The sequence below is a fragment of the Cuculus canorus genome, chromosome 1, assembly GCF_017976375.1.
Source record: "Cuculus canorus isolate bCucCan1 chromosome 1, bCucCan1.pri, whole genome shotgun sequence".
Lineage (NCBI taxonomy): Eukaryota > Metazoa > Chordata > Aves > Cuculiformes > Cuculidae > Cuculus > Cuculus canorus.
In genome coordinates, this window is record NC_071401.1 from 157366575 (window position 1) to 157385382 (window position 18808).

Below are 18808 nucleotides of genomic sequence, written 5' to 3' on the forward strand. Positions count from 1 at the left end.
ACTTAAGAGATGTGGGAAGAGAGATTACCAGTGAAAACTGAGGCAAAAGAACTGTTAAGTAACTCATCTTTCTCCGTGTCAGTTGTCACTAGATCTTCTGTCATATATAAGGGAGGGTACATTTACTTTAGTCTTCCTTTTCTGATCAATGAACATGCAGAAGCCCTTCTTATTATTCTTCAAATCCCTTGCAAAACTGTGCCTTAGCTTTCCTGATTTCATGGCTACACAACTGTAACAGAATACTCATATTATTTCCAGGATTCTATGTCCCTGTTTCCTACGCCTGTAGATATCCTTATTATGTTTCAGTTCAGCCAGAAGGTCTTGACTCGGCCATATTGTTCTCCTGCCTTCCTAGCCTGCTTTCTTACACATTGGAATCAAGAAAAGAGTCCTTAAATAACTATCTGCCCTGTTCTGCTCCTTTGGCCCTGAGGGGAGTTTGCCAGGAGGTCCTATCCACTAGTTCACCAAACAACTGAAAATTTGCTCTACTAAAATTCAGGGTCTCGCCTTGACATTTTGCCTGGCCCATATCCTTCATGTTTGTGACGGGCCTGGGCCCAGGCTGCAGCCCAGGCTCCCACCAGTCTTGTCCCTTTTAACGAGTTTATTTGCGTTGGTGACAAGAGATCCAGTAGTGTTTCTCCTCTGATTGGGCTGTCTTTCACCTGCATTAAAAAAATTGTCCTCAACATGCTCCAGGACCCTCCTGGATGGCTTACAGTCTGCTGTGCTGCTTTTCCAGCAGTCAGTTAAAAGGCCTCAGCAGGATCAGTGCCTGCAAGCATAATGCTTCCTGTAGCTGTAGAAAGAACGCTTTCTCAACACCTTCTCCTTGACTGAGCGGCCTGCAGTTGAATACCAGCCACGAGGTTTCCTCTGTCAGCTTGGCCTCTAGTTTTTATCCATAAGCTCTCAAGTGTTCATCATTGGTTTTCAAATGCAACTTTGTGCAATCAAACCGGGTTTTTTTTGCATAGATGACAACTCCTGTCCCTCTTCCTTGCCTATCCCTTCTGAACAGTTTATAGCTGTCAGTTGCAGCACTGCAGTCTTGAGATTCATCCCATCAAGTGAACTGTGACTGTGCTGGAATTTTACTGTTTGCTTATGAGGATGTATGGAGGCATCCATCTCATGGATGCAGCTGAGGACACAGGATTGCTGCACAGGTATGCATATTTCAAACAGGGTAATCAAGGTCATGCATTAAGTTTGTTGCTGCAAAGTCCCATTAGCATGTTTCTCAGCTTGCACTGCCTCAGGCTGCACAATATCTTCAATATTTTCTCATGCAAGTAGCCCTTCCTCATGCCTGTGCTGCTGAGCAGTCATACTTTACACGTGTGATTCTGTTAAATCCATTCTAACTTACAGGTGCTCCAGGTACACAAGAAACATAAACTCAGTCACAGAGGCACTCAAGGCAATTAAAACCTATCTTCAGTGTAACTGCAGATTTTGGATGATTTGGAAGATATCTTTTGTCCACAGATGATGGATTTCATTTAAAAACTGATTTATCATGATGTTCTAAATCATAACACATTGTTATATGAGTTAGAAACCTTCATGTCTCTGTTGGGAAGGGGTTAGGACTGCATCCTGTTTGGTCTCCAGCAAAGGACTCTTCCCCGTGACAAAAGGTTTTTGTTCTCAAATAGATTTAACACCCCCAGACAGATCAGTAATCTCTTAAAACAAGAAATCCCTGGACAGAGGTTTGATAGGCGTTAGGCAGAAAATTCAGTTATTACAAGGAAATCCATAGATACAGCTTTCTTCTTTTTTCTTGAATGATCTCCTTGCAAAACTACTTGGAATTTTTTTTAAGTCTTATTTTAGTTCAAAGCAAGAGAGAAATAGCTCATTGATCATTCCAGAGTGCGTAGTTTTCAATAACTTCCAAACTCAGTTAATTCCAAGAATCAGCTCAGATCAACCAATCAATCAGTCCAATAATAAAGTTTATTGTTTAGCATTTGATGTTTCAATATGAACTATACATAAAATGTTACTATACTGGATTAATTTTTGTGTCTATATAGATGGTTTAATAAAAAAGCCTAGTTTTGCCAGCAGGGAATGCGAACACAGGTAGAGAGAAAATAGCCAGTCACTATTCATCCTTTCTGCTTAACCCATTCCTTTAAGAACCTGGGAGAGTCATGGGCTGTGTAAAATGTAGCATGTCTGGAAAACGTGTGCATAAGCTGGAGACCTGAAGGATGTGTAGAACAGAAACTCTGAGTACCCTCATTTGAATATTTCTAGTTGCTCAGGCAAATGTTTTAGATCTTTTAGGGGGAACATGAACATGTGAAATAATACATTCCAGTGCTACACAAATGTGACATTTCCTTTGCTGCTGCACACTTTGTGCATGTCATCTGGAATCTCAAGATGCAGCTTGTCTGTACTGCTGTTGCCTCTCCTGTGCATTGGGGAACAGCAGCTCTTTCCCACTGTGGGTTACTCGGGGAAAGGAAGCAGCACTCTTTCCTAGACTGCCCATGCCACAAACAGCCTCAGCAAAGATGCTGCACCACATGGCCAAGTTTTCATTTGCATTTCAAGATGTTAAGAACAAAAATTTAGTTTTGACTTCTGTGTTACCCGTGCAGCATTGTGGATATGTTTGTTTGTCAGAATGAAATAAGAAGTGACAAAGATGGAACTGTACACCTTGTTGCAGAACTGAACTGTCTTGTACAGTCTCCTACAAGCTGCAGGCAGTGCAGGCAGAGACTGAGTGGCTGAGCCACTCCCTAGCTTCCTGGTACCTTGGCTCAGAAGACCTGTGAACAGTAGTGGAACACAATACTCCAAAGATGGGGTGAGTGCAATGAGTTGCAGTACTTCAGGATGTAGAAGACATTTAAGCTACCATTCCTCCGTATAGGCCATGATAGATGAGCAGCAGAGCATTGCAAGGGAGATGAGAAGAAAGCTAAGACACTGGAAAGTCAATACCCACGGCTCCTTCCCAGACATTTTGTGGTTGGGAAGACCTATGTATTTCAGGAGGAGCCTGTGCTCCTGTCCTTCCAGGTGATAGCCAGGAAGTCAGTGGCCTTTTTGCTCCCAGAAACCACTTTGGTTGTTCACTACAGTCCCTAACTGCTGCTTCCTACTTTCCTCTCCTCAAAACAAAAGTATTAGAGATCTTGCAGATTATTCTAGAAGCTTTCTTGACAAGGTTGCTCTGCATGCAGCCCAGTATTCAAAGAACAACTGAATCTCATTCACAGAATGAGATGATCACTAATGATCACTGCAGAGGAAACTGTGTGGCCGCCACCAGCATCCACTTCCCTACAGGATGCTGCCAGTTATCACTTGGACATACAGGCCCTTGAGGCAGGTGGTCAATGCAGCTCAGCTTTGATTCACAGGTTCCCTAGGATGTCTTTCTCTCCTCAGTATGTTAGACATTTGCATTATGATACCACCTATGCTACTAGCTCTCTCCTTTGTCCATGTCTTTTTTTGCCTGACTGCACACAGACAATCGAAGCAACATGGCGAGCGTAGTAGCTATTCTGTGTTCATCTGGATAAAGAAATAGTCTGTCTTCTCTGGTGCTTAAGAATATGCACCACAAGCTTCTCCTGTCTGTCTAGGCTAAGCATAGCAACGTTCAGCACATTCCTTGGCTGAGTTGCTACAGGTCAAAACCACAATTCAATGCCACAAATCAGGAATTAGGGCACTTAATGGGTCAGGGAAGAGGTGGATGCTACATATTCAGTAATGACAGGCATTGCTTGTACGTTGTAAGGAAGACATGGTTCTTCACTAAAAGAGTGAATGAGAGTGCTGGTGTGTGCAGCTTCCTCGGAACAAGGGAGTAAAGAAACTGAGGCAATTTCACATGGGTGAGGTGGATAGGAAGAAGGACAGGAGAAAGAAAGAGGAACAAAAGACAGAACAGAACAATGGCCTCTATTATTAACAACTATGATACTGTGCAGTCAATGGTCATAGAAGTAGATGCAACACTAAACTGTGTCACACCAAGGCAGCAACATGTCATCTTCATGCCTCCCCCAAAGGGAGCCTGCCCTGATATTATCTGAGCATCAGGTATCTGACAAGGTGATAGCATGTGAAGCTAGAAAAAGTAATCTGTGCAGGATCAACAACGAAGTCTGATGTCTCATGAACCGCTTGGAAGTGGCTGAACTTTTACTTTGATTCTCATATCCACACTTCCATCACTAACACAGTAGATGGGGACAGATGTGCAAATGATGACTATTCGAAAGGAGATTTTATCCTAAGTCTAACTGCAGTAAATACACTCCTAGGTAGACAAAGAAGTTCAACAGAATTTGTGGGGAAGAAGCAGGAGAGGGCTGCCCCATAAAGGCAGGTGAGCTGAGGGGGCAATGGGGCAGCCAGGGCCATGTTGTCACCAACAAGGACACAGCCCCACAGCATCCATTTGTGATGGTGGCAGTGACTAGGGACAGCAACAGCCCTGAATCATTGGGCAAGTCCACGGAGATGAGTCAAGCCAGGAAAGTGCAGCCAGTGGAGTCAGAGATGCACAGGCGCATGGTGTAAGGTAAAACCTAAGCCTAATGCAGCCCAAAAATCAAGAGGTTAAAAAACCAACAAGTAGAGGGCAAGTTCTTGAGAAATACTCAGGTCACCTTCAAGTCTGGAAAGGGGAAGGGAGAAAGTCATAGTAACAAGAAGCATATCCTCCTTAAGGGAAGAGTTCAATTAGATGCACATGTACAAGCAGAATTGCAATGAAATCTACCTGTACACAGTTAGTGGTGAACAAATAAGTTTTGCCTTGCATTGCCGGCTCAGGGTCTGATTTTCCATAGCATGGAACCGGCGCCCAGAACTCTCCCTCCGTATGTCAGACTGCGTTCAGGAAATCAATTCTTCCATAAGATCTGAAAGCAAATAAAATGTTAGGAGAGAGACAGACGGCCGAAATCTCTGTGAGCTGTTTCTAGGGGAAACACAGTACTTTACGAGAACAAGAGAGTGCTAAAACCCCTGCCTTCAGATGTGCAAATTTTTTTTCTTTGTCTTATATTGTTCCCATTGCCTTTGATGTCCGGTTGATTGATCTATCCTGAGCAATGAGTTCAGTTTACTCGTTTTAGCTCTTCGTATAATTTAGTTCGTGTCTAGAAAGACATCAAGTTGACTTCGGGGCTCGTGTTTTTTTGTTTATTTACTGTTGTGGCTTCCGGGCTAATAATAATAATAATAATAATAATAATAATAATAATAACCGCGCCTTCTGATGCCATTTCGAGCTGTTTCTCACTATCTCTTTTCATGACACTTACATTTCTTTCCCAGACAATATGTAATACACAACAGTGTCTACTAGGGAGAAAACTTTAGCAGGCTATAAATGGCAGAGAGATGACATGTCTGCAAAAATCCAAAGAGAGGAGGGTTTTAACTTAGATTCACTTCATCTCTAGGAAAAAAAAAAAAAAAAAAAAAACAACTATCCTGGAACCACGCGGTTTTGTAAGGGCACAGTTCGTGTGCAAGCGGAAGTATTAAGTGGTTTGGCAAAATATTTTTTGTTTATGTCGGTGATGGTTGCCACAATTTTAAGGAGAGAAGGCACTTCATCACATCACTGAGAAGAGGAACTTTACACCCTCTTCGAGCCAAGGTATTCTCACCGTGGTTAACTATTCCACTGCTCACCGCTGTTAACTATTCCTAGATGTTCTTGGACAGCTAAGGATGACACAGAAAATCAGTTAGTGATAACTGGTGCGTAGCTCTGAGTTAAGCTTCCCTGCCAAACCTGTGCACGTGAGTGCGTGCTACTGATGAAAGAAGCGAGGGGGGAGGAGGAACCAGCGCTATGTAAGCAGGATGCCAGCCAGAGCCCTACTACGACTCAGCCCTGAGCCCGCTCTGCTGCAGCCTCTCCTCTCCAATTTCTCCGTTCATGGCCGTTTCCCGTATGAATGAGCTCCGCCACAGGTTTGGGCATGAGCAAATTGCGGGGTGGGAGTTCTGGGGAGGATCCAATACTTCCATACGGGATAAAAAAATGGATTTTACTTCAGCAGTTCCCACACTTAGAAAACTTGCATGTACAATCGGTTTTCCCTCAAAACCCAGCCAAGACAGAGCCTCGGTACCGAGAGGAGAAGCAGACCAGGATTGCTGGCGGTCCCACGCCGGTCCTTCCTGGAAAGGACAGGCAAGGTGGGGTGCAGTACCTGGGAGGAAGAGACGGCGCGAGAGGAGCCGGGAGCAGAGCGTGGTGGGACGCGGCGCTGTGGCCAGAGAGGAACGAGCCGTGGCTATGAACATCGCTCTGCACCGACGGGCAGACTCATCGCTCTGCTCTCCGAAGACACTGCCATCATTTTGCACCGGCTCATCGCTCTACACTCGTTCAGGGCCCCGCGATACTGGCACCTCTCTGAGCCACACGGAACAAATACCGCTTTGCTCCCCAAGGACGCAGAGAGTGTCGCGCATACGTCTTTGCAGCGATGACGGGCACATCGCTCTCGTCCCCTTGTCCCCACCGTCCTGCCCCCGATTGAAGCATGCAGAGCTCGGCTCGCCCAACATACTCTGCTCTGTGATCCCAACAACACACATCGGTCTGCTGTCCGAGGGACACAGCTATCGCTCTGTGTCCCCCCGAAACACGTATCTCTGCGTGTCCCTAACTGAAACAGATTGCTCTGCGCCCCCCCCAAACACATTATTCCTATGCCCCGACACATACAGTGCTCTGCTCGCCGCAACAGACGCTACGCCCTGATACCAACGACACTTCCATCGCTCTGAACCGACTGACACACACATCGCTCGTCTCCCCAAAGACGCTCTGCGCCCCCTGACTGCACAGCGCTGCGCTCCGCTTACACATCGCCCTGAGTACGATGGTCCCATCGCTTCCCTTATCTTTCACCTCCTCCCTCCCCGCGGCCCCGATACGCGTCACTTTGTGCCTCAATGACATGTAGACATTGCTGAGCGCCCTCTAACACCAGCTACGCGATGATCTTAAGGACACAAACGACCCTCTGCTCCCCGATGGACACAGCCATCGCTCTGCGATCCCCGAAACACGCGTCTCTCTGCGTGTTCCCCCGCCCCCCGAAACACATCGCTCTGTGCCACAAAACTATATCACCCTTATGCCCCGTCACACACAGCGCTCCGTACCTCCCGGAGCACACAGAGCACTGCTCTCCCCAACAGACACTATACTCTGAGCTCAACCACACGAACATCGATCTGGTCGACTGGCAAACATCGCTGCCGTCTTCCCCTACCCACACATCGCTTTGCATCGACAGGCACACACAACACTCAGTGCCCTGCGAAGCGCATGATTCCCTGCGTGCGACAGTCCCTTCACGCTGCACCCACTGAAACACATCGCTCTGAGCCCCTCAAACCATATTACCCTTATATCCCAAAACACATACTAAGCTCTCAGCCCAACAACACACACATACATGCATAAGCAGCGTGAAGAAAACTGAAGGGTAATGGCTGGGTTCAGCAGGGCACAGAAAGACATAAAAAGTAAGCCTTTTAGACCACATGAATTATGGCCCAGGGACTGGGATTGTGTTCTTTATAGTAAGGTACGCAGGGGCTTTTAGATCACTGGTACTGAACATTTGTCGTTACAGTAATCAGGGAACGTAACACCGGTAAAACTAAGATCAAATACAGCAATTATAGCCCTTTTACTGAACAGATGGGTGGCTCTTAAAAGAGCCTTTGGGTTAAACGGTCTTTAAAACAGGGATCTACTTGGAGCTGGTGTACTTGGTGACAGCCTTGGTGCCCTCGGAGACAGCGTGCTTGGCCAGCTCGCCGGGCAGCAGCAGCCGCACGGCCGTCTGGATCTCCCGCGAGGTGATGGTGGAGCGCTTGTTGTAGTGTGCCAGGCGCGAGGCCTCGCCGGCGATGCGCTCGAAGATGTCATTGACGAAGGAGTTCATGATGCCCATGGCCTTGGACGAGATGCCCGTGTCGGGGTGCACCTGCTTCAGCACCTTGTACACGTAGATGGAGTAGCTCTCCTTACGGCTCCTCTTGCGCTTCTTGTCGCCTTTCTTCTGCGTCTTGGTCACCGCCTTCTTGGAGCCCTTCTTGGGCGCAGGAGCGGACTTGGCCGGCTCAGGCATCGCAGCAAACGCACGTCTCTCACTCACCAACTAACAACGCTGACAACAGCGGGTAACGGCGCCGCCTGCGAGAGCTCCTTATATAGCGGCGCTGTACAAAGCAGCGGCTCGAGAGCGTCGCACCGCGATTGGTTGGACGTTGTCCTTCAGGGCGTCCCAACGCCCCGAGCTCTGCCATTGGGCGCCTCTCGATTCGCGTTCCCATTGGCTGCCGAGAGACCGTCTCCCTCCCACCCAATCGCAGCAGGCGCCGCCGCTCCGCCCGAGTTCTATATAAAGGGGCGGGCGGGGGCCGCGGGGAGCAGGTCTTTTTGTGGCGCTGCTGTGTGTGTTGAGTGGCTGTGATGTCCGGTCGCGGGAAGCAGGGCGGGAAGGCGCGGGCCAAGGCCAAGTCGCGCTCGTCGCGGGCCGGGCTGCAGTTCCCCGTGGGCCGCGTGCACCGGCTGCTGCGCAAGGGCAACTACGCGGAGCGGGTGGGCGCCGGCGCCCCGGTGTACCTGGCGGCCGTGCTGGAGTACCTGACGGCCGAGATCCTGGAGCTGGCGGGCAACGCGGCGCGCGACAACAAGAAGACGCGCATCATCCCCCGCCACCTGCAGCTCGCCATCCGCAACGACGAGGAGCTCAACAAACTGCTGGGCAAGGTGACGATCGCGCAGGGCGGGGTGCTGCCCAACATCCAGGCCGTGCTGCTGCCCAAGAAGACCGACAGCCACAAGGCTAAGACTAAGTGAAGACATTTTAGATTAATCAGAAAACAAAACAGACAACAAAAGGCTCTTTTCAGAGCCACCCACAACCATCATAAAGAGTTGAGTCACTGCAGTTTCACTTCTGAACCCAGGCAGAAATATTAGCTGTTTTCTCTTTATTGTTTGATTTAATTTTGCTTTTGTGTTCCTGCCTGTGTAAGTGTTTTGGTTTTGTTTTTTTTTCTAGAAATTTTTATTATTACTAATTTTTAGTTCCTTTTTTTTTTAAAAAAAACCAAACTCTTGTCTAACAAGGTATTCAACTTAACTGCTTATCTTTTTTTCTTTAGAATTTTTTGCTCTTTTATTTTTAATAAAATATAATTTGAGTGAGCCAACTTTTAACATCAGTGGTGGCGGCTATATTTTTATATGGTGTTAGAATAAACATTCTACGCCCCAGTAGGTGAAGTCTTACTTTGCTTTAAGTACTCTGGTATATTTATTAGAGCTTGATACAAAACGAAGTCTTTGTATCAATCCAGGTTAACTTCTGTCCCACCGTGGAGTATCAAAGAGTAACCGACCGTTGTTGCAACTCGGGGCAGTGCAGAGTTTCCAGACTCTGGGGGAGGAGTGTGGGTAAAGCACAGTCTTAAAACAAACAAACAAGCCCTAGAGAAGTCACGCGGTCCTGGCAGGGAGCCTGAACATATTCTTTCGCAACAGGATGGATGTTCCGATCCCCGCCTCGGGCTCCTTCTTGATTTCCTTTTTCCGCTGCTTTTTAACGCTTTCATACGAGGGAGTCCCGATGGCTTTTTCTCGCAGAATTAACTCTGTAGAGCACTAGGAAAGTATTTCAGGCACGGGAAGGTTACGTAGGTTCTCGGCAGCGTGCTTGATCGGACATACCACTACGCTGAGGGCTGCTGCTTTTAACTTCGTTTTTCTAGCACTCTAGAATGCGAGTGGCTCTTAGAAGAGCTGCTGCCATTCCAACAGGGCACAGTGTTATTTTAAAGTTTCTCTGGTTTTGTGCTGCCTTGCTTGATTCTGATTTCCTTTCGGCTTTAGCCAGGCTCCTCTGCTTTTTTAACCTTACTGTCTTGTACAGGCTCTTGGCTGCGGAGCCCCCCAGGCCCTTGACTTTCATGGACCTCTCTTTTTTTTGTGCTCTTTGGAGGGGCACACAACTCGGTGGCACTGGAGCAACAGAAGTAGTTTTCAACATGCTCGCAGTTTTTCCTGCCTCTGTCCTGCAGCACAGAGAAAAGAGAAATGTAAGTTAACATCTGTGGACCTGATGTTCACTGAGCTAAGTTTTCCTTAAACTGAGTCAGTAATAAGTTCACACATCTACAGGGGAGGGAAGTCTCCACTTCTCCTCTGTGTCTGTTTCTTCCACATTATACAACAGTCAGCTGTGTATCGAACTACAGGGGATTGCAGTGAAGCTGTGGAACAGTCCTATGAACGTCCCTGGGTATGTATGCATCATCTCGGCATTGTGTGAAAGGATTTAAATACCAGTTTTAAGACTGTAGAAACTTTAAAGAAGGCAATCTTTAGGATTTCTTACCCTTATAAAAGAACGCTATAGTACCAGCAGTGCAGAAGCAACAGTATAGAACATAGAGTATTAGTTCTTATTCTTGTAGTTATTCTTATTTCCCTGTTGCAGAATGCATTTGTGCATTATGCAGCTCTAGTTTCAAATCAAATATCTGCGAAACAAAACCTTAAAAACCCGATAAAGCTATGTAAAGTCTAAACGGTGAAGGGCCACAAGGCCTCAAATGTATATTGTAGAGTTAGACATTTTGTGAAGATTCTTCATAGATATGATTTCTGGGGTGAGCGAGCAGATTGGATCTAAAAACCCCAAATAAACAATTTGTTAAATACGTATCGTAACAAGGCGAGTGTGGAAGCGTGTAGTCTTCTTCTGTAGGCACAGACGGATTCCCAGCTATTTCTTTAAACCGGTTTTTCAACAGCAGAAAGGGAAAGGAAGGTGAAAACACCTTTGATCAAAGGACAAAAACAAATGCCTTCCCCAGTCCATGTGAATGGGACCACTTAGCAACTCCGAGGAGGCGGCTCTGCGGGCGGCCTAGAAAAAAAGCAGTGAATTGCTCTCCCTTTCCTTGGCGAGTCGGGTTCCAACACAGGTCAGCAGCTGCCACCGCACACCCCTCTTAGTTCATAGGGCTTGAGGAAAGGAGAACGTGAGCTGTTTCGAAAGGCGGACCGCCCAATGGCATGCGGATCGAAGAGCTGGCTTGCATTTACAGGATTGGTCATGTATACATTTGTTACTTTCTTCCTCGTGCTTTCTATTCCTTGAGGGAAGCAGAAAAACAAACAAACAAACCCAAAACACTCAAAGGGCTTTTAATAGCTACTAAGCAGTATTTTCTTTACTGTGCCATTTAATCCCACGAGCTTAATTGGGGGTTAACGGAAGAGAACTCGGGTTGAAGACGGGTTATCTCTTCGCTGTGTAAATGAAGTCGGTGGTGGAGAACGGAGCACAGTCCCCGCCAGGACCCCTCGTTTCTCCAGCGACGACGAAACCCTCCGGGTTTATCGGCCCAGCAGTGGCAAGAGGAGGTTTTCCTGTTCCGCGCGCCAGTGCCACAGACGGGGATTTAAGGACTGATCCGCCTCCAGGGGAAGAGGGAGCCTAGGTCCATTACAGACGAGTCGAAGGAGAGTGTGCAGTGTAGCTACGAGGTAATGGGAGAGCAGAATCAGGAAAGGAGGCCAGGCTGGACAGAGAAGGACGAGACAGAGGGTATGGGGCTTAGCGGGAGTTGGAGGCTGGGCTCGCTAAGCTGCTCTGCGGCGTCTTCCTACCCGCTGCACGGCGAAAGGCGCCTGGGAACAGCGAAGAGGAGGCAAAGAAAGGGATCAGGTATCTCCGGGAAGGGCAGAGGAGCGTTCCCTATTTTTAAGTCCGAAACCAAGCTGTTTCCTTTTCACTTTTTCACCAATGAACGTATTTTCAACTCTTCCATTGCCAAGAAATAAACCTGTAGGGTAAGCAGCGAAGTCACATTATTTAGCCTAAATAAATGTTGTAAATAAACCCCTGAAGCTTCTTCAGAAGCTTCCCGATGCCCGCTGTTGTTTATATGCTTTGTCATGTCTTGCTAAGAAATAGTCTTTCATGCCAATTTCTTTTCAGAGGTAAAACGCTATAAAAATGAATCTTCCATCATGGTTTTATGAAAAGCGCTAATCACTCTGATTGTCTTTATCAAAGTTTTAGAAAAACTCCTTCGCTGTTTGATTATTGTCCATCAGCGAATGCATAATTAGAAGCTGCTGCCGGTAAGTCTGAAGTACAACACATATGCACCCCATGAGGTTTGGTGACATGAAAGTATCGGTTAAGGCAAAAACTCTGGGAGCTAAACAAGCCTTAACACCCATGGGACCATTTCACTTATTTCCTGGGATTTTTACCACCGATTTCAAAAGGCAGAGTTTAAAAGCCCCTGCATATAGCGAGTGGAACCGATTCAGACATTGTCTGGACTTCCTAAGACAGCTCAGTTGAGTCCAGTCACCCAGATTTGCCTGTGATGCGGTCAGCCCAGTCTGCTGGGCTTGGAGCACAAGGCAGACCTACTTAAAGATATATTTCCACGTGTGGAAAGACTGGGGCTATGTCACTCCTAGGATAATTCTGGTCCTCTTTTTCTAAGCGGGATGGTTTAAGATACTAATCTTGTTGTGTCTCAGGTGCACAAGGCAAACCCCCCAACTTTTAAGACTTTGTAATGTGGAGTGTTCGGGTTGTTTAATGTTGCAGTAGCTGCTACCTGTTACAAAAAGAAAGGGTGATGCATTCAAGAGATGTATTTCTTCCTAGCTTGGATGCTGCACAAAGGTAGTCCAAGATTCCTTACTCTGTCTGAAGCCCAGATTTTATGAAGAGCCCATAACTCTCAATGTGTCCTCTTATTTTGGGAATTATTTCTTCCATTTTCCCTTGACCCTTTCAAGAACAAAATCTGCTTGGAATGTAAGTAGGCCTACAGGTAAAAAAAAAAAAAAAAAAAAAAAAAAAACTGTGGATTTTACCAGTAGTGAAAATTCCAAGCTGTCTTGTTACTCCTTTTAGGCATAAACTACTTATTTACTAGTTTAAAAATGTGAATATGTCCAAAATTTCTTCCTGAAGTTTCCTGTGTTAAAAAATGAATGGAATAAACTTGCAATTGATACTTGGTATCATTTTTGACAAGGAATGTGTTTGAAGCAACCTCTCCATCAGGACTGGCAGTCAAACACAATTTTTTTCAGCCATCAAAGAAACTCCACCCAAAACCTAAAAACCTCTTTCAAACTACACAGGCATCTGGTTCTGTGCCCCCAGTTCTAGAGGAAAGAGCTGTTCCTGCTCTTTCTAATGAGTCTTCTTCCTTCCTTGTAGGTATGTGAGCTGGGAAGGGAGAAGGGGTGTTCCCAGCTGCATTCCCCTGAACTTCCAGCCCTCTTCTCCAGTAAGATTTGTAGCATGTCTTGAGCTGTATTGTGCTGTAGTACAGCACAACCCTGAGACCACGTTTTTGGAGCCCAAGGATTAGATTTTTTCCTTTAAAATCTGAACCTGGTACATGTTCATTAATGGCCAAAAGCATCACAGCAAGGTATATATAAAACCAAATCTTTTTCCATAATTGCATGTAATACTTTCCCCCTCAAAGCTAATTATTTTGAAGTATATTCTTTTCTATTAAAATTGGAAAATAAAGTTTCTGGTAAGCTAACATAGCCATATTCTGTTTTCTTTGTTGAGTAATTATAACCTCTGGCCATTAGGGATAACAATTTGGTTTCATAAGTAGATGAGTATTGATTTCCTTCATTAAAAAAAACACCATGAAGTGATATAAAATTAATATAGTCAGTATACGGCTTGTTGAGGTTTTTTGATCAGGTGCATGGCATCTGTTTCTGGTTTCTGATTCACTGATAGGTCAGTTAAGTAGACAATGCAGTTATTTGTTTGCCCAGATGGTGTATTTCAATTCTGCAGGAAAAGCAAATCACATTTTTTACAAACATGATGATTAATAAACATAAATTGTACTGTAAGTAGGCCAATCTAGGGAAGATATAAGCCTTTCCAGGAATGCTAACTTTATTATTGTATTAAAAATGAGATAGGGGATTTTTTTTGTAACTGTTTGTTACAAAATTGTTCTTAAGTATTTTTTTATGGCTGGTTATTCACTACAGGAGTAAACTGTAATGTAACTCTTATAATTTGATATGCAAAAGATTATTGATTCAGACAAAGTATTTTTAAAAAAAAATGTTTATATAACCAAAAATAAATAAACCCTATCTTAGTTGCTGTGAATGAAGAGGTATTTTGAGGACAGACATGGAGTGTAAATAAAAATACATCACAAAGCACCTGTTTAAAGTATTGAGAATTGATAGGATTAGTAGTTTTGCATTAGCACTAGAAGATAAGGCAGTTGAAGCCTCAGGGTGCAAGACATGACAGAAAGCACTCTTTTTAATAGAACTAGTGCTGCAAACATGGAACTAGCTGAAAACAGATGATAAGGACCAAGGAAACAGTTCTAAGAGGATAAGGTAACTTTGCAAGAAGGCCAGCCCAATGACCAAGAAAATCAATAACAAATCAAGAGACCACCAACCAGAACTAGATGAACACCTTTGCACACCTCCAGGGAAGGAGACTCCACCACTTCCTTAGGCAGTCTATTCCAATATGCCATTGTTTCTTAATCTTTTTAAAGTAACAGATACACAGTAAGGCCCAGAATATGCAAACTCTTCTTTAGGGTTTGCCATAAGGAGGTTTCATCTCTAAACTCTATTTGAAGCTGCTGGAGAGCCAAGTATGGAGGATTCCTCCTACCAGTAGGTAACTGAAATCCAACCTAACAGGTCTCCATCAACCTTCATGCTGAAAGTAACTGAAGTCAGTGGCCAATTTAAAGGACCTAATGTCTGTCTCTACCTACGCCACCAAACAATACGTGGTCAACACTGGCAAGGCTGACTTTTGTGATTCTGTGGTCCCTGTATGGACTGCGTGTGTTCACATTTCCACAAAACATGCTTGGAATTTAGGATTATCTAGATCCCATTTGAGTGAAAGTGATAATGTCTTTGATCTGCACCTACAGCAGTGTCTAATTACCCCAAAATGCAATGAAATGATTCAGAAAAAGATATGGTTTGCAGCTGAAAGGCTTTAGGGCCCATTAGTAGTTATATTATAACCTCTCCGATAATGTATGAAGGGAGGACACAGTGGCTAGTTTCTAAGTTGTTTACAGTTTGAATGAAATCAATGACATATAACAATAGGAAAGGTCAGGTAGGTATGAAATACTTCATCTTCACTTTGTGTTCTTAGTTCCTGCAAAAATCACATGCATGGTATAATTACTAAGAAAATTGCTGAAGATAAATAACTTTTAGAAAGGACTTCAGTGCTGTATTAATCATTGATCTATTGGTAAGACCTTATTAAGATAAATACACTTGGTACCATGTAAATTCTTTTACAGTAAAGTGCACTGTAGGCACCTCTTACTTTCGCTAAAGAGAGGCGCATGAGCACCATCATGTGGGCGATGTTGTTAAAGCAGTTACAAAGATGTGCATAGACAAATTTCTGTTAGTAATCATTTTGACTCTTTCCAGATTGGAAAGCTACAGAACACATAGGTTTTCCTTCATATTAAAATGCATAAAACAGGAATATACTTAAAATCAATACAGACATATTGCACAAGAAATATTGTGCTAGCATAACCTTAAAATAAAAGCACAATAAAACTATAAATTAAGGAAACAGTATTTCCTAGTAAGAAAATGTAATACAAAACCGCCACTGCAACATGCAATTTGTGCCCAGATTAACTCTGTATTGCCCGACACAGAAAAAGAGACTATTTTATAAAAATAGTAGGACTTATGAAAGTTAACTGTAAATCTACAACCCACACTAATGAATCGAATTGATTGTACAGCCCTTTTATCGAAAAGGTGGGTGGCTCTTAAAAGAGCCTTTGGGTTAAACGGTTCTTTAAAACAGGGATCTACTTGGAGCTGGTGTACTTGGTGACAGCCTTGGTGCCCTCGGAGACAGCGTGCTTGGCCAGCTCGCCGGGCAGCAGCAGCCGCACGGCCGTCTGGATCTCCCGCGAGGTGATGGTGGAGCGCTTGTTGTAGTGCGCCAGGCGCGACGCCTCGCCGGCGATGCGCTCGAAGATGTCATTGACGAAGGAGTTCATGATGCCCATGGCCTTGGACGAGATGCCCGTGTCGGGGTGCACCTGCTTCAGCACCTTGTACACGTAAATGGAGTAGCTCTCCTTGCGGCTCCTCTTGCGCTTCTTGTCGCCTTTCTTCTGCGTCTTGGTCACTGCCTTCTTGGAGCCCTTCTTGGGCGCGGGAGCGGACTTGGCCGGCTCAGGCATCGCAGCAAACGCACGTCTCTCACAAACCCGAACAGTAGCCAGAGAAAAACGATCTGCGGCGAAGTGGCTGCTTGGCACGTACTTATAGGTCCCATATGCAAACTAGCAGCATTCCATGTGCGCAATTTCATTGGACGAAACATAACGACGCGTCAAAACACCCCATTCCTGCTTTCTATTGGTCAGAATTCGATTCTTCTTCTGATTGGCTGCCCAGAGGAGACCTACTTCTCAGCCTATCAGCGAAGGGGCGAGGTGGGAAAGCGCGGCTATAGCCAGAGGAGTTCTGTCTGGTTGCTCTGTGTTGCTGCTTGTCGCTTCTAGAAGCAAGTGAGCAAGGAAGGATGTCCGGCCGCGGGAAGCAGGGCGGGAAGGCGCGGGCCAAGGCCAAGTCGCGCTCGTCGCGGGCCGGGCTGCAGTTCCCCGTGGGCCGCGTGCACCGGCTGCTGCGCAAGGGCAACTACGCGGAGCGGGTGGGCGCCGGCGCCCCGGTGTACCTGGCGGCCGTGCTGGAGTACCTGACGGCCGAGATCCTGGAGCTGGCGGGCAACGCGGCCCGCGACAACAAGAAGACGCGCATCATCCCCCGCCACCTGCAGCTCGCCATCCGCAACGACGAGGAGCTCAACAAGCTGCTGGGCAAGGTGACGATCGCGCAGGGCGGGGTGCTGCCCAACATCCAGGCCGTGCTGCTGCCCAAGAAGACCGACAGCCACAAGGCTAAAGCCAAGTGAAAAGCGACACGACACGTTGGTTCTGGAGAAAACAATCCAAAGGCTCTTTTCAGAGCCACCCACAAAATCATAAGAGAGCTCAGATATCCATACTATAGTTATGCCGGTTTATATGAATTACTCAACCCACATTTGGTCTCATTTTCTCCATGTTTATTAACAGTATTTTTTGGCTTGGTGATAGTAGCAACGCTTTCCATGTTTTCATTAACACAAAGTCGTGCCGAAACGTCCTCCCAAAGCACCTTCTTCATGGGATGGGGTATTTTCCGTTCATCTCGTTACCCAGAGAACACGGGAACAGTGTATTTCGGCGAGAGCTCCTGTCCCTCCCCCTCCCCCCTCTTCCGCGTTTTTCTTCTCCGAGAGTGGCTGAAACGGCACCAGAGATACGAGGCGTAATCGACTTCGGCGAAGGGGGGGAAGGGGCAGCGGGCCGGGCTATCCGCTGGCCAATCCTTGGTCAGGGCGGGCTTTTCCAATACTTAAATGGTTCTTTTCTTTCTCATCGGGAACAAAAGGAAAGGGAATGCTCAGGGCTATTCTCGGTTCCGTAAAGAAATCCTCCTGTCCTCCCCCCAGATAGGCAAAACCATTTAAGGACTCCCCTTAAAAGTGATAATACAATAGATTAGACATGGCTCAGTAGTAGCGTGCCTGTCCACTGCATTAATTTCGTTACAAAATAGTCTTAAAAAAACATACATCCGATTCTTATCAAACTATGACTATAAAACATTGTTTCCTGGTAGTCAAACCAATTACTCGTCAAAAATATGTAAAAGCCTGCACTTCCCTAAAGCCGCCCCATTATACCGTGCTCGTTAGCGTTTCTTTCGGTAATCGTAGGGATAAAATAAATTAAAATTGTCCTCTGACGACTTACGAATTACTGGATTCTTGCTGCAGGTTACTGACGACCTCGGTGCCTCAGCTCCTTTAGGGAAAGTGTGGGTGGCTCTTAAAAGAGCCGTTGGATAACAAAATATGTAGAGCAGGTCTCTCGCGGTATAATTTACTTCTTTTTAGGCGCCGCCTTCTTCGCCTTGGCTGCTTTGGGCTTGGCCGCCTTGGGCTTTGCTGCTTTGGGCTTCACCGCCTTCGCCTTGGCCGGGCTCTTGGCTGCTGCCTTCTTGGGGCGGCCCGTCTTGGCGGCTTTCTTGGGGCTCTTAGCCGCTTTCTTGGTCGCAGCGGCCGCCGGCTTCTTGGCTTTCTTGGGGCTCTTCTTCACCGGCGCAGCCTTCTTGGGCTTCTTAGCGGCACTGGCGGGCTTCTTAGCCGCCGGCTTCTTGGGCTTGGCCGCGGCCGTGCGCTTCTTGGGAGCCTTTTCCTTCACTTCGCCGGGCTTCTTGTTGAGGCGGAAAGAGCCGGAGGCGCCGGTGCCCTTGGTCTGCACCAGGGTGCCCTTGCTGACGAGGCTCTTGAGCCCCAGCTTGATGCGGCTGTTGTTCTTCTCCACATCGTAGCCGCCGGCGGCCAGCGCCTTCTTGAGCGCGGCGAGGGAGAGCCCCTTGCGCTCCTTGGAGGCGGACACGGCCTTGGTGATCAGCTCGGTGACGCTGGGGCCGGCGGGCTTGCGGGCTTTGGAGCCGCCCGCCGCCTTCTTCGGCTTCTTGGCGGCGGCCTTGGCGGCCGGTGCGGGCGCATCGGGGGCGGCGGCGGGAGCGGTCTCGGACATCGCGGCGGCGTCCTCTGCGGAGCAGGCGAACACAATTGGGCTGGCGCGGGTC

At 46.6% G+C, this 18808-nt stretch overlaps 5 protein-coding genes across 5 annotated transcripts; 2 read left to right on the forward strand and 3 right to left on the reverse strand.

Moving 5' to 3' along the window:
• Window positions 1-6489: 6489 nt before the first annotated feature.
• LOC128853196 (histone H2B 1/2/3/4/6-like) lies at window positions 6490-8191 on the reverse strand. The gene has a single exon (XM_054075900.1). It carries the CDS (start codon window positions 8166-8168, stop codon window positions 7788-7790), a length of 381 nt encoding a protein of 126 aa, XP_053931875.1. The 5' UTR covers window positions 8169-8191; the 3' UTR covers window positions 6490-7787.
• A 259-nt stretch (window positions 8192-8450) lies between these two features.
• On the forward strand, window positions 8451-9814 carry LOC104057279 (histone H2A-like). The gene has a single exon (XM_054074045.1). The coding sequence runs from the start codon at window positions 8513-8515 to the stop codon at window positions 8900-8902; it is 390 nt and encodes a 129-aa protein (XP_053930020.1). The 5' UTR covers window positions 8451-8512; the 3' UTR covers window positions 8903-9814.
• Window positions 9815-12949: 3135 nt separating this feature from the next.
• LOC104057272 (histone H2B 1/2/3/4/6) lies at window positions 12950-16351 on the reverse strand. Its single transcript, XM_054074604.1, has one exon. The coding sequence runs from the start codon at window positions 16342-16344 to the stop codon at window positions 15964-15966; it is 381 nt and encodes a 126-aa protein (XP_053930579.1). The 5' UTR covers window positions 16345-16351; the 3' UTR covers window positions 12950-15963.
• Window positions 16352-16674: 323 nt separating this feature from the next.
• LOC104057271 (histone H2A-IV) lies at window positions 16675-17813 on the forward strand. Its single transcript, XM_054073810.1, has one exon. The coding sequence runs from the start codon at window positions 16689-16691 to the stop codon at window positions 17076-17078; it is 390 nt and encodes a 129-aa protein (XP_053929785.1). The 5' UTR covers window positions 16675-16688; the 3' UTR covers window positions 17079-17813.
• Window positions 17814-17964: 151 nt separating this feature from the next.
• LOC104057278 (histone H1.01) lies at window positions 17965-18801 on the reverse strand. The gene has a single exon (XM_054072412.1). It carries the CDS (start codon window positions 18754-18756, stop codon window positions 18094-18096), a length of 663 nt encoding a protein of 220 aa, XP_053928387.1. The 5' UTR covers window positions 18757-18801; the 3' UTR covers window positions 17965-18093.
• Between the last annotated feature and the right edge of the window lie 7 nt (window positions 18802-18808).